This window comes from Haliotis rufescens, unplaced genomic scaffold, assembly GCF_023055435.1.
Source record: "Haliotis rufescens isolate VD_foot unplaced genomic scaffold, xgHalRufe1.0.p SCAF_62, whole genome shotgun sequence".
Classification (NCBI taxonomy): domain Eukaryota; kingdom Metazoa; phylum Mollusca; class Gastropoda; order Lepetellida; family Haliotidae; genus Haliotis; species Haliotis rufescens.
The window spans coordinates 2,011,270-2,024,920 of NW_025964353.1; the positions used below are offsets into that span (position 1 = coordinate 2,011,270).

At 40.9% G+C, this 13,651-nt stretch overlaps 1 protein-coding gene across 2 annotated transcripts; it reads left to right on the plus strand.

The window, feature by feature from the left end:
- Positions 1 to 995: 995 nt before the first annotated feature.
- Positions 996 to 8,516, plus strand: LOC124110813 (alanine racemase-like). Of its 2 annotated transcripts, none has more exons than XM_046470234.2 (9): positions 996 to 2,113; positions 3,928 to 4,089; positions 4,556 to 4,740; positions 4,891 to 4,980; positions 5,254 to 5,375; positions 6,088 to 6,197; positions 7,297 to 7,426; positions 7,791 to 7,879; positions 8,201 to 8,516. In XM_046470234.2, exons 1-9 carry the CDS (start codon positions 1,969 to 1,971, stop codon positions 8,461 to 8,463), a joined length of 1,296 nt encoding a protein of 431 aa, XP_046326190.2. In that variant the 5' UTR covers positions 996 to 1,968; the 3' UTR covers positions 8,464 to 8,516. The 2 variants fall into 2 exon arrangements, with proteins under 2 accessions (XP_046326190.2, XP_046326191.2); XM_046470235.2 differs by having other exon boundaries at positions 3,931 to 4,089.
- Positions 8,517 to 13,651: the final 5,135 nt, after the last annotated feature.

Sequence of the window (13,651 nt, forward strand, 5' to 3'; positions counted from 1 at the left end):
GTTACAGAAATAATCACAAGCCAGTGAGTTTCTCAATGAGGCAAATTTATACACGGCTATAATATTCATTAAAATAAAATTCTCACAGACCAATTTGTAGCATTCGCTTAAAATGATATTTTCCGATGTTTTTTTATACGATACCATATTCGCAACTTCAATTAATAGATTTTCATCCGCTCCCGCCTGACAACAAAACAACCGGCCTGACATTATTCTAATACCCTCAAATTCCTAGAAATAGAAGTATCGTTAATATGAGTGTTCCTACTTTCCTACGTTCCTACCTGATAAAATACTCCGTACACGTAGCCCTACTGAACACACATGATGCATGTGAATCGCACCCGTCGACAGCAATTGTACACATATGCCTAAAGTAGGTCGATAAGAACAAAATAAAACGTTAAAAATAAAATGCCTCCTGTCTCCCATGTTTTTAAAGAATCAATCAATCTGTAACTTTTAATTTATTGCGGCCTTAACATCCAAATGACAGGCATGCTTATACTGGAAAAGTACCCTAAATATCCAGCCTGAGGGACCGGCATGGCTCTGTATAAGTGAGTGAGTTTGGCTTAACACCGGTTTGAACAGTATTTATATTTCAGTTATATCCCGGCTTGTCGGTTTAAAGAGGCACTTATCTTCTTCTCGGCTGTCTAACAATGCCAGCTGGGGCTCACTATCTGCAGTGAGTCGATTTGCTCGCTGACGCAACTGAGCGTGACAAGAGACTGGGCTACCGTCTTCAAGAACACTGATTGGTTACCCGTAATCTATGAATCTCAGACAAAGGGCGCATGTTAATCAATTTCTACAGCCAAAACAAACGGACAAAAAGAACGATGGAAGCTCGTTATCTGGAAATACCCCAGATGGTCATAGTTTAATATACTAGTAGTTAAAAAAATGGTATCCAGCAGTGAAAGCATTTTCGGATTTTGGATTGCACGGATAATACGATTGCTATCTCTGGTTGTCATAAACGTTTTCTGGCATAACCCTACACCTGTGTCTTTGTTGCCTTTCACCTGAAGCTCAGTTAATGAACCTATTACAGGTATAGTTAGCGGTAGCCCCACTCAGATTACCTGACAAAGGTTCCCATTTGGCATGTCTTGTGTCTGGTGTAATTATTTCATCTGAATCCAGGTTTGAAGTGAGGTGAAATGTATGTTATGTAATAATCACGTGGCAGCCAAGCAAGAGGAGTGAACAGTTCATTTACTTTTTTTGTAAACGGATCATTCCTCGCGATCAAAAGTTCCACAGAAATACGTTCATTGTTTAATCACTGTTATCTTGCACAGTGGATTTGTCAAAAGTAAGTGTTTACATGTGTAGGTTTACTAAAGCAGATGGAAAACACTCATATCATGGCGTGAAGTGCCGATGTAAAAACAACATACTTGGCTCAATGGATTAGCCGATAATACTTTTATTAATTGTTCATTGCTTTCTAACTCCATGGATAATTTTTAAGAACCATGGACATCATGAACATAATTGTCACATGTGCTATCTTAGCCTACCGATGAGACTTGACACCTTTGTGAAACATCTGAAACAAACTTAGTGATCAGTTGAGAAACGAACACAGGTTTTAATATTCAGGAACGCTATACATATATTTTAAAATATTTCATTGTAACAGAGCCACTTGACGTCGAATAATTTTATTTGTTCAGCTGCACACATATGGGATATTGTGCCTATATGTGAATTTTCACGGATACATTCCTTGAACAAGGAAGCTGCCCAAATTTATACATAAAACTTTGGTGGGTCGCATTCTCGTGTTTTAGCTCGTTTCCAAAGGTCGAGATGGCGAGAATGCGAGATCGCGAGAATGTCCCTTACAGTATTCCATAGGACGCAGCCTCTATCAGCATACACTCAGTCACCGCATGCAGTGCAAACCGACCGAACGTTGAAGGAACATCCGGTTTTATTCTCTTCAGTACCATGTCCCATAACGGCGAGATGAAAGCTCCTCCCCCAGGCGCTGAGATGTACACCCGGGCTGGACGCAGCACCTACCTCCGTATCAACCTCGACGTCCTCTACAACAACATCTCCATTCTAAAGCAGCGGTGTTCACCACATACAGGTTGCGATTATCAACAATAACCCATCTCCTTTCTAAATGATCAGAAAGCTTCTTCTTTGCCTTGTGTTGTATTGAACAATTTGACAAGAAATGGTATATTAAATAGGTTATTAATAATAGGTTTGGAACCATTTGTAGCCATTACAGGAGAAGAGAACAGAGAGATATTATCATTATGTCTAATTTAATGCTGTTCATTTGATGAGCTCAATTTTACATTAACATGAACTTAAAAATGTTTGAACTGTGAACCTTATAAGTTCCAACGCTCTCAGTCAATTTCTCGTTTAACATACACTCTTCAAAAAAAGAAACGCACAGGTAGATTTTTAGTAAATGTATTGTACCTAATACAGGCGATATATTTAATATGATAGATACAACTATGCAATTTTGGAGCTCGTTGTCGTTTTACAAAGGCATTGAAAACTGTTCATTGTCATGTCACATATTAAGTGGGGTGAGGTGAAATTGGGTTTAACGTCGCGTCCAAGATTATTGCACTTATATAGCGACGTTCACATATTAAGGCCACAAGGTTGCGCTGAACTCAGTATCTCGTGTGACCGCCCCTGGCAGCAATCCCGGCTCTGCATCTCCTCAGCACTGACTGGATAAGTGTACGAATTCTGTCCTGCGGAATTCTGCACCATTCTGCAAGTAGAGATCTCGACGGCCAGGGCAAAGAGTTGATGTTGGCATTATGAAGGTAGTCTACCGTGACACGAGCTCTGTGCATTGGAGCGTTGTCCTGTTGAAACAGCTCCCTCTAGCGGTCAATGATTGGAAGAAGGTAATGGTTGAAGAATTTGATTCATGTAGCGATTTGCTGTCAAATTTCCATGAACCACAACCAAGTCAGATCTCGTGGTGTAGGATATGGTCCGCCACACCATGACACTACCCCCACCGAATTTGTCAAATTCACGTTCACAATGTGAGACAAAACGACAACGATAAACATGTTGTCTTCCATCTCGCCGGTGAAGAAGAAATCGTGATTCTTCGCTAAACCACACTCGTCTCCAGTTTCTCAAATTCCAACGCAAGCGTCGCTGTCGACGGATTTGTTGCAAAACAAGGACAATAACTGGTCTTCTGGGTCGGATTCCAGCCTCGCGAAAATGGTTCCTGACAGTCTGGTCTGATATCCTCCTCAAACCAGGGATGCGTCCTGCAGTCTCCGTAGCTGTGGCATTGCGATGACGTAGGCGGACCAGTCGAATGTAGCGATCCTATACAGGGGTTGTAACTCTTGGTCGGCCGGTTCTCGGACGGTCTGCAGTGGAATTGAACTGTCGTATCTCTCACAAAGGCGGCAAATGGTGCTGTGTTTGACGTTGAAGTGGCGTGCAACAGAAGACGGTTCCCCTCTTTGGATGCCTCCTATGGAGATGTTCCAATCGGCAGCGCTGAGTCTCGACATTTTCGAGCTTGAAAAATGTTGACAATTGAATGACAAATTATTTGCTTATGCTTGCCTTTTTATAGCCACTACCATGAGTTACAATGTAGTTTAAGACATTGCAAATCGACAATGGCCTCGTTTTGACGCACTATTTGTCGAATATCAGGCCACCAACATTTTCCAATACATATGTCCAATTTATATACCAGAGTTTTTGTGTAGTCAGGTTCAATGAACTACATACTACCTGTGCGGTCCTTTTTTTGAAGAGTGTATATCTTTATGGTCACATTAAAATCTTTATCGACCCTATAGTCTAATATCACAGCTGCGCTTGTCTAGAACTGCGGATATGTCATGTGCAATGAACATACCATGGGTCTATTTGTGAAGCCTTTCTTTCAAGCAGACGTCATTGCAGTGATGAAAGCCAACGCCTACGGTCACGGCAGTGTGGAGATATCCAGGTATCTGGAGTCCCGGGGGGTCGGGCACTTTGCCGTCGCTACCCCCGAGGAAGGCGCTCAGCTCAGGCAGGCAGGGATAAAGGGACACATACAGATATTAGGTATATACCTCCAAGTTACGTGGTACTTCTTTCCGTTTGATATGTGTTCTTTGCAAAGATGATTTCGTATGGTATTTTCTACCCTTTTCCCCTTTGTGGACATCAGGGTGTGTTGGTCTGTGGCGCTGCATCTTCATTTTCAGAGTAACGTCCCTTAGCTGTGCCAGGATCCTTAGTTCGTTGATTCTAATTCCATATTCGCCTCGATATGATTCGTGGGGTGTTGCCATCATATTCGTGCTCGTTTGAGTCAAAGTGGGAACTTTCCAGCCTATGACCAGTTTCAGATCGGTGTTGTCCCACATTAGCCTGATGTAACTGAAATACTTTTCAAAGTGGCGTGAAATCCATCTGACTCACTTCCTGTGTACAGCAAATCCCGACTCACTCTTTTTCAAAGAAAGGGATATGTTTTCTTTAAAATAAAACAGCAAACGTCTTCATGTATATTCTTTATCTATCACAGGTAACGCCGTCGAGGAGGACATCCCGACACTGGTGAAGTATAGGTTGACACCGACGGTGGCAGAACTAAAATTCCTTCAGGAATGGTCTAGGGCTTTCACAGCAGACCCCGTCAGTAGCAACAATGCCGATAACGACACCATCAGTAGCAACAAAGTCACCGACAGCCACGCTTTACAGGAGAGGGTAACTTAAAACTCAATGTGATTTCCTATATGCTCATTATTTCGAGGCAATACGGTTACATTTTTACCCTGTTTATTCGTACGGAACTTGGATAAACAAAGTGTATGTGTTGCATCATGTGTGAATTAAGAAGGTATCGGGTATTTCCAGGTTAGGAAGAGACTCCAGCTGGTGCTGAAGATAGACACGGGGTTGTCCAGGAATGGGTGTCAGACTCAGGACTTCCCCTCACTTATACAGGTGGGTACGAGTGTTATTCTGAAAGCAACGTTGAGATGGTTATATAGTTGCTGCTGTTGCACATAATGTGTATATTTCTGCATATCAAATATTTGCATATAATACATAGCTGAACAGACACCTGTCATTGCAGACGTGCACATTGTGGCGGTCATGAATGCATGATAAGCCGCACGGTGTAATTGTCTCATTGAGATTTTTGTTTTTCATCTTGCAGTGAATGCATATTTATCAAGATTGATTCGCTATATTTTGAGAATTGTCCCCTTGCAGTTCTGCCAGACACAGGGTCTAACTGTCCACAGTGTCATGACGCACTTTTCTCAGGCCTGGGACAACCCCCACTTAACCAAGCAGCAGCTGAACACCTTTATGGCGCTGGTAGAACCGCTCAGGTATACTCGTACACCCTGACTAGTCTGTGAAACATTACCAGTTGGTTTACTAACATGCTGTGTGATAGAACCGCTCAGGTATACTCGTACACCCTGACTAGTCTGTGAAACATTCCCAGTTGGTTTACTAACATGCTGTGTGATAGAACCGCTCAGGTATACTCGTACACCCTGACTAGTCTGTGAAACATTCCCAGTTGGTTGACTAACATGCTGTGTGCTAGAACCGCTCAGGTATACTCGTACACCCTGACTAGTCTGTGAAACATTACCAGTAGGTGTATTGACATGCTGTGTGCTAGAACCACACAGGTATACCTCACACCCCCTGGCCTCTCTGTGAAACATTACCATTAGGTTTACTGACATGCTGTGTGCTAGAACCGCTCAGGTATATTGCAGGTCATTAAACAGTAAAACGTTTATTTTGTATGAATGAGTAAATGTATAATATAATCTGGAAAAAAAAGCCAGTGGGTACAAAAAAATATAAATAAAATTATTAGAAACTGTTACACGTGCAATGCCAACTTAAACATATGAGCATCTTCATTTCATCCATGAACTACACGGTGTATCTCTAGTACATACATGCCTCTGTTTGGTGACGCAGCCTGCCTGCCAGTCACAACTTCAATATGAAAGTGTGAAATGTTCGCTAAATGTATAGCCATGTTGAAACAGGCGACTTGGTGACTTGTTTTCTTCTCAGAGCAAGTGGAGTGAAGGTTCACGTCGCCAGCTCCGCCACCATCATCAGAGGGTTTGGGACACAGCTGGACTTTATCAGGCCTGGGATCTGCATGTACGGGCTTCCTCCAGGTCAGGCATGTGTCGGGAACAGGACTCAATGGTCTTTCAAATTTCTATACACTACACCACCATCTCTTCTAACCAACCACACCATAACTCCACCACATCACTGTGTTCCTCCACACAACTATCACATCTCCATCACACTGCCACATCACCACACCACACCACCATCTCTTCTAACCAACCACACCATAACTCCACCACATCACTGTATTCCTCCACACAACTATCACATCTCCATCACACTGCCACATCACCACACCACACCACCATCTCTTCTAACCAGCCCCACCATAACCCCACCACATCACTGTATTCCTCCACACACCTATCACATCTCCATCACACTGCCACATCACCACACCACACCACCATCTCTTCTAACCAACCCCACCATAACCCCACCACATCACTGTATTCCTCCACACAACTATCACATCTGCACCACACTGCCACATCACCATACCACACCACCATCTTTTCTTACCAACCACATCATAACCCCACCACACCGCCAAGCCACCACCCGCATTTCATATTTCAAATTAGAGACGGAATTGAAGCGTCCTATTCAAGATTCTGGAAAAATCTTAAGTTGAGCATGAAACATGTCCATTCCTCAGTGGAAATAAGGCAATTGTTGTTTTGTAATTCTGCTGATGTGGCACAGACTGATTCTGACAAATGCATGTTTGTCAATCCAGGGGTTAATCAACCTGCAACCATGTGTTATAACGACCAGGTAGAGAGGGTAGCAATGAATAATTCATTTCTTATATCTTTCAAAGTATACTCGGGGTAGGGTAGCCTATTTGGTTAAACTGGTCGCTCGTCACGACGACCTTTCATGGAATCCCCACAGGGGTGGGATGTGTTTTCAAGAAGAATTAGTGTAACAGGGGAAGGTGAAAACGTTAAACTGCCTGATGAGGTTGTTGTTTGGTTTGATATTAGGTAAAATGCAGGAAGGCTTTAGTAAGTCAACAACAAACCGTTTCATCATGTCCTGTGCATGCTGGGGATTGCAGATAGCCTGTTTCATTAAAGTGATTTCAAGAGGAATTGTTGCAACAAGGGAAACAACTAACTGTTTCATTGTGTGTAGATGCCAGCACTGAGACTGCTGAGTTGGTGGAGTCCCTGGGACTCAGACCCGTTCTCTCGTGGTGCGCTCGCCCCACCCTCATCAAAACACTACCCCAGGGTAGGGTCGTGGGATATGACAACACATACATGTAAGCAGAAATAGCAAGATATAGTGGTACTAACTCGTCATGCATATAGGGAGGAATCGTTCTCCAAGATCGATAGCAATGTGCGGCTTGGCCGATAGCAATGGTCATATTTCTTGCTTAACCACTGGTTTGTCTAGCCGTCAGACCCGACATACATCAGACCCGACTATGTACAGGTCGTCGTGATACATATAACTATTTCAGAGTAATATTCACCGACTCATTAAGAAAGGCAGTTTCAGAGGGGAGGATAACATAGATCTCCGAGTGTCATAGATACTGAAACAGACAGGATTGGTTATAAAGAATCTTTGCTAAAGATATATGGAATCAGAGGATGACAGATAGTTCTTCCTTCTTTCAGGACACGTGATATAGAGATCATTGCGACCTTTAGTTTGGGTTTTGCAGATGGGTACAACAGGCTGATGTCTGTGGTATCTCTGGATGAAGGTGAGACCATTCATCTGTAATGTGTTTGGTCATTAATTATTACAAATACGGGAAGTGTAGCATCCAATAGAATTCCAAAAACTAGTCCTTGCCTCCGTTACCTTACATGACACTGCTTGAGAAGTACCTCAGGAAAACATAAATGCCCATCACATAAGTTTTGTTTCACCAGTTGTTGGAAGAAACCAGGTCTTTAAGCATCTCTTCACAGTTGCTTCCTTATCAGGGCCCACTGGTCTTGATCTTCAATTTGACGTACGCTTCAAAGCATGCAGTGTTAAACCCAAATTACTCACAAACACAATTTACTCATCATTTCAGATGATGTCCGGTGTCCAGTTGTTGGTAGAGTGTCCATGGACGCCATCACAGTTCGCTTGGATCAACCAAGGCCTTCGCACACGACGTTCAACATCATCACGGATGACTTCACCTCCCCAAACAGCGTGACAAAGATGGCTGCCATTCTCGGCACAATCCCCTATGAGGTGACGACGAGTCTAGCTGCCAGACTACCACGCGTGTTTATGTCTGGTGGACATATTGTAGCTGTCACGAAGTCGTTGATGACAGATGAGAGATAATATAGAAGCATAGTATAGTATAGAAGCAAGGGTGTCTTGAGCAGAGTTAAGTCCCTTGTGGTGCCCGAGAGTCTTCAGGACAGATGACAGATTATATTCCATATATTCTGGATTGTGTACAGAATTTTCTTGACCACCGAACCATTGCCCATGTTGTGCTGAGATGTGTCCATTATCGTGAACGAGCTTGTGGATTTTACTAAAATGAAACGTTTTATTACATACTTAAGTGTGAAGACTGACTTTTCTGAAGTTAAAAAAAGTGATATTTTCATTGCAGTGAACATAACACTAGACAATTCACTGCAGTGAACAAAACACTCTGACGGAACTACTGTCTTTCAAGAGTTACATCTCCACAAATTATATAGCTTTACCGTAAGAGTCTCGCCCGTACACATACTTTCTATTTAAGCATTCCCCAATGACATAGCAAAGTTGTGACAGATGTTCAAGTTAATATCCCTTCTTGCCGATTTTTTTTCTCTTGAAAGTGTTTTGTTATAAACTGTAAACTTAACTCGTCTATCGAGACTGTTCGTTTCGCAAAACATGTTTTTTGTTTCTTGACAAGCATGTATTCTTTCGCAGTCTGGTAGATTTCAAGAATACACTCTACTACTTTTTAAGTTGCAATTACAAGAGGTTGTGTAACGTCCCTAAAGGTTTTAATTTAATTTTCAAAAAGTATGTTATAGAGCGCAAACTTGCTTAATAATTCATATCAAAATATAAAAATAATTTCAAAATTTATAAAATAAACTAACGTATCTTTACAGTAAAACCTCGGACATCTCACATAAATGGCAGTAACTCACTTAGGTTGTAAAACCATGCTGCGAGACATAATTTAGACAATAGATGTTCGTTTGCATTACAGTCACTGGCTGCGTGTCAATTCAAGATTGACACACTGACCAATAACGGTAATCCCCTTGACAAGTTGGCGGTCAGTCTAAAATGCCGGCAGCTCAACTAAACGCCAGCCTTTGTTTTTTTATTACCTTAATCCACTATGGGCAGACTTTAGTTAGGTAATCTATGAGAATATTGTATCAATCCGGAACAACACATGAAATAACAAAGGAAGTAATGTAGACAATAAATTAAAATAATGTTTTCAAAACTAAACCAATCAGAGTTTGCTATGCGTCCCTCCACTATATAAGTAGTTGCAGTTTGACTGCCAAGTCACACTGCACCTGAATAAATCTTGGAACACTAGCAACTCCGATGTCATCATTTATTCTCAATTCTTCCATTCTATTTTAAGGTCTATTTCATGCGTTGTTTCAATGGTTGTTTTCATTAATGTTGAATGTGTATTATGATTATTGTCTCAAATTGTTTCAATTGTTGTTTTCAAATATGTTGAATGTATTTCATGATTATTGTCATAGATTTCTTGAACATTGTATATTTTCAATTACATGCGTTGGTTCATTGTTAAGTTATTGTTTAATATATTTTGAATCGTCTATAACAATTAGGAAAGTTTTCAACATTAAGTAAGGCGCACTATGCCACTTTAGGTATCACTTATGTAGGTTGTAGTAATTTTCGATCACCAATTAATTATTCCTGATCAACATCTTGATAACCGTTTGATAAATAAGAAATCTAGTACAAGTATCAACAACATCGTAAAGTAAAATGTGTCATGTCGTCATTATGTGTAGATTCATTGCCAGCAGTAATGCTGGACTTAGTTAATAGTCAGTCAGCTTTGTTCTTGATAGGAAATGAAATACCTGTAACTGATGTTAATATTTGAATGCACAATGCTTGTATGCGAGCTCTGCATAAAGTAGCTAAATAACACTTGTATTAGAAGAACTACAGTAATGCGCGAAACTGCATTACCGTAATACATCTACAAATACGTCTATCATTAATGTTGCATTATTTCAGCTGACATTGGCATTGTGAATCATATGTGTTGTCTTTGTTATTGTGCCATTATTTAAAGTTCCATCCTGATCTATTTGTGTATAATGTAATGGTGATTATTTGATATGTTATAAGATTGAAGCGAAATGCTTATTAATTTATATTCTGAGTAGTTATGTCATAAGAAACCACGACGTTATGACAATTATTTGTCATGATATAATTTATGATTATAAGATATGATTATGTGATTAATTGAATTGAAATGTTTATTACACACTGCACCTGAATAAATCTTGGAACAGAAGCAACTCTAAAGTGTCATCATTTATTCTCAATTCTTCCATTCTATTTTAAGGAAAAATTACCGTGATACATCACGTTCTCAGCTAGTGGAGAATCAAAAGATCCCAACCTTCAAATGCATGGCCAAAACAAAGGAGCTACACCTACAGTGTTCCCCTACGGCCGGCGGACTATCCATTCAAGCTCGGAAGGTGAAAACTCTATCCCAGCAAATCACCGAACCATCCCCATCAACGTTGAAGTTGCAGATCTTCCTCGTGAACCAGACAACCAAGCTCAAGTTCTCTGGTGGTTTCGGAGAGAGTTTTAATGTATGGGTACACAGGCTAAAGGCAACATTTGAAGCTAACAAATTAGATGACCTCAATGAGAAAATACTTCTCCATTCACATTTGGATGGTGAAGCAAAATTGTTTTTTGACTCTCTCTCAGAAGGCTTTGAGGATACCCCGTTAGCAGACTTCCTACAACTACTGGAAAACAGGTTTTCCACATCAAAATACTTTGATAACAGGGAAATACGGAGACAGTGAATCAGTACCTCGACAGGGTCCAAAGACGCATTCTGGGAGTCCATATCTAAAAGGACATCCTTGTATCCCACGTTATCAAAGGCCTGTATCCTTCATACCATCTGTGGGTGAGAGGTAAAGATCCTCAATCTCTGAATGAGATTCGACAACATGCTAAGTTTGTCGAACAACACCACACCATAACCCCACCAGGAGCCTCCAAAGAAGAAGTTGATAATATCGTTGTTTCAGCACTGGCAGTCCATACATATCAACAGGAACGATTAAAAGAGCAACAAAAGCATAAACAGTATCAACTATCTTCCCAAGGGCACAACTACCGTCATCACCAGGACTACCAACCACCTAACCAGGGGCAGCACTACCATTATCAAAACTACCATCATCTGAACCACCAACCATTCCCCCAAGAACAGGCCCACCATCGCCAGTATGACCGACCACATTCCCTACAGTTATCCTACGATCAGCGTCCCGAACGACAACATCCCCAACAGCCACCTGCCCATCAATGGCAAAGATACCACCATGGAAAAGACTTCCATGACAAGAGAGGCAACAGGCGATATGGCAACAAACAGATGGGATGCGATGATGACTCATGCAGTGGTTGTGGAAAGGTTGAAAAGTGTAACCCCCAAAAAACATGCCCCTATATAGACATTGTTTGTCAAAAGTGTTCAAAATCAGGCAATCACACCAAACTTTGTGGTGATTATAACCGATAGGATAAGGCACCTGATTCTCATCCAGGTGAGGTCAGGCAATATGAAGAGGTTCATTTAGTTGCCCCAATAGACAAAAATACCATTTTAGCATCTATCAATTCAGCAAAGATTAAGGCATTGGTAGATACTGGAGCATCCATATCATGTGTAAAGCTTAGCTACCTTCAGAAAGCTGGTTATTCTCAGAAGCATTGCATCCTGTGTTAGGTACCATTACATTGCCTGTTAGATTAGCACATGTCACGTTTGAGCATAATTTTCGTGTCTTTTCTAACCTTCACCATGCACTTATCTAAGGTCTTGATTTCATGGAAATCAACAAAGCCCACATTGACCTGGGCCAACGCACATTTTCACTTTGTGAAAACCTCGTAACCTAGTAGAAACTAACTCAGGCCTTGCTAGGTCTCTTAAGTCTCGAAAACTTGCACCTAACCAAGAATGTCATATCCCTGTCATCCTTTCTCGTACTCAATCTGAGAGTATTTGTTTACTTGAACCTGTTTCAAAACCTTCATCCAAAGTGCTAGGAGCTAAATGTTTAGTTCACCTTCGTGGCAAGAAGACAAGAATGTGTATTTTTTACCCATCAGAAGAGGAAGTTTTCATACCAAGAAATAGAGTGCTAACGACAGTGTCCCATATTCAAGAACATGAAGTTCACACATTGACTGATTCCAAGCAGTCAGGTGACATTCCAAATATCAACACTGTAACCCCAGAGAGAAGTGCTAAAAATCCAATTCAGTTTGATCTCAGTGAATCTGACCTTTCTGACACTGGAGGACTGCAACTGCATCAGTTCCTGCAAACCCAAAGCGATGTCTTTGCCACAGACTGGAAGGAGTTAGGTAAGACCAAACTTAATTATCATGAAATAGACACTGGTAATGCTGATCCCGTCAGGATGCCATTCTACAGACAGTCTGTACAGGTTAGACAGGAATGTGCAAAGCAGGTAGAGCAAATGTAGGTATTATTCAGCCATGTGAGTCTCAGTGGCGCTCACCAGTACTTATGCTTAAAAAGAAAGATGGGTTCTTTAGATTTGCTGTGGATTATCGGAAATTAAATGCCATTACAAAATCTGTATACTATCCCCTCCCAAGATTTAATGATGTAATTGATACAATTGGCCAATCCAAAGCAAAACTATTTATCGTTTTGGATTGTGCAAGTGGATTCTGGCAAATATCATTACATCCAAATTCTAAAAATAAATCAGCCTTTATCACACAAGAAGGTGTTTTTTAGTTTAATCAGTTACCCTTTGGCTTAAAGAATGCACCAATGGCTTTTTAATCTACTTTGGCTCAAGCTCTCAGAGCAATTAATTGGAAGTTTGTATAAATATACATAGATGATTTGATCATCTACTCCAAAACATTCTCAGAACATCTCAACCAGCTCAAAGCCGTTTTTTTCCAAATTAAGAGAAGCAGGTCTCACCTTGAAACCAACTGAATGCAAATTTGAAGCCAAAAAGGTAAATTACCTCAGGCACATATTTTCAAAGGATGGTATTGCTGTTGATACGGACAAAACGGAAGCTGTCCAATCATTCCTAGTCCCAACTTTTCAGCAAAAAGTGCGCCAATTCCTTGGATTAGCATATTACTATTGGAAATTTGTTCCAAATTATTCAAAAATTGCTGTTCCACTCACAAGGCTGTTACAAAAAGAATCACAATTTGATTGGACCCAAGCTTGTCAGAAAGTATTTGACCAATT

Excerpts from the sequence above, each read along its gene's own strand:
- LOC124110813 (XM_046470234.2), top strand. The coding sequence starts at position 1,969 with ATGTCCCATAACGGCGAGATGAAAGCTCCTCCCCCAGGCGCTGAGATG. Across the intron at positions 4,981-5,253 it reads ACTTCCCCTCACTTATACAG|TTCTGCCAGACACAGGGTCT; the intron begins GTGGGTACGAGT and ends GTCCCCTTGCAG. Across the intron at positions 6,198-7,296 it reads CATGTACGGGCTTCCTCCAG|ATGCCAGCACTGAGACTGCT; the intron begins GTCAGGCATGTG and ends CATTGTGTGTAG.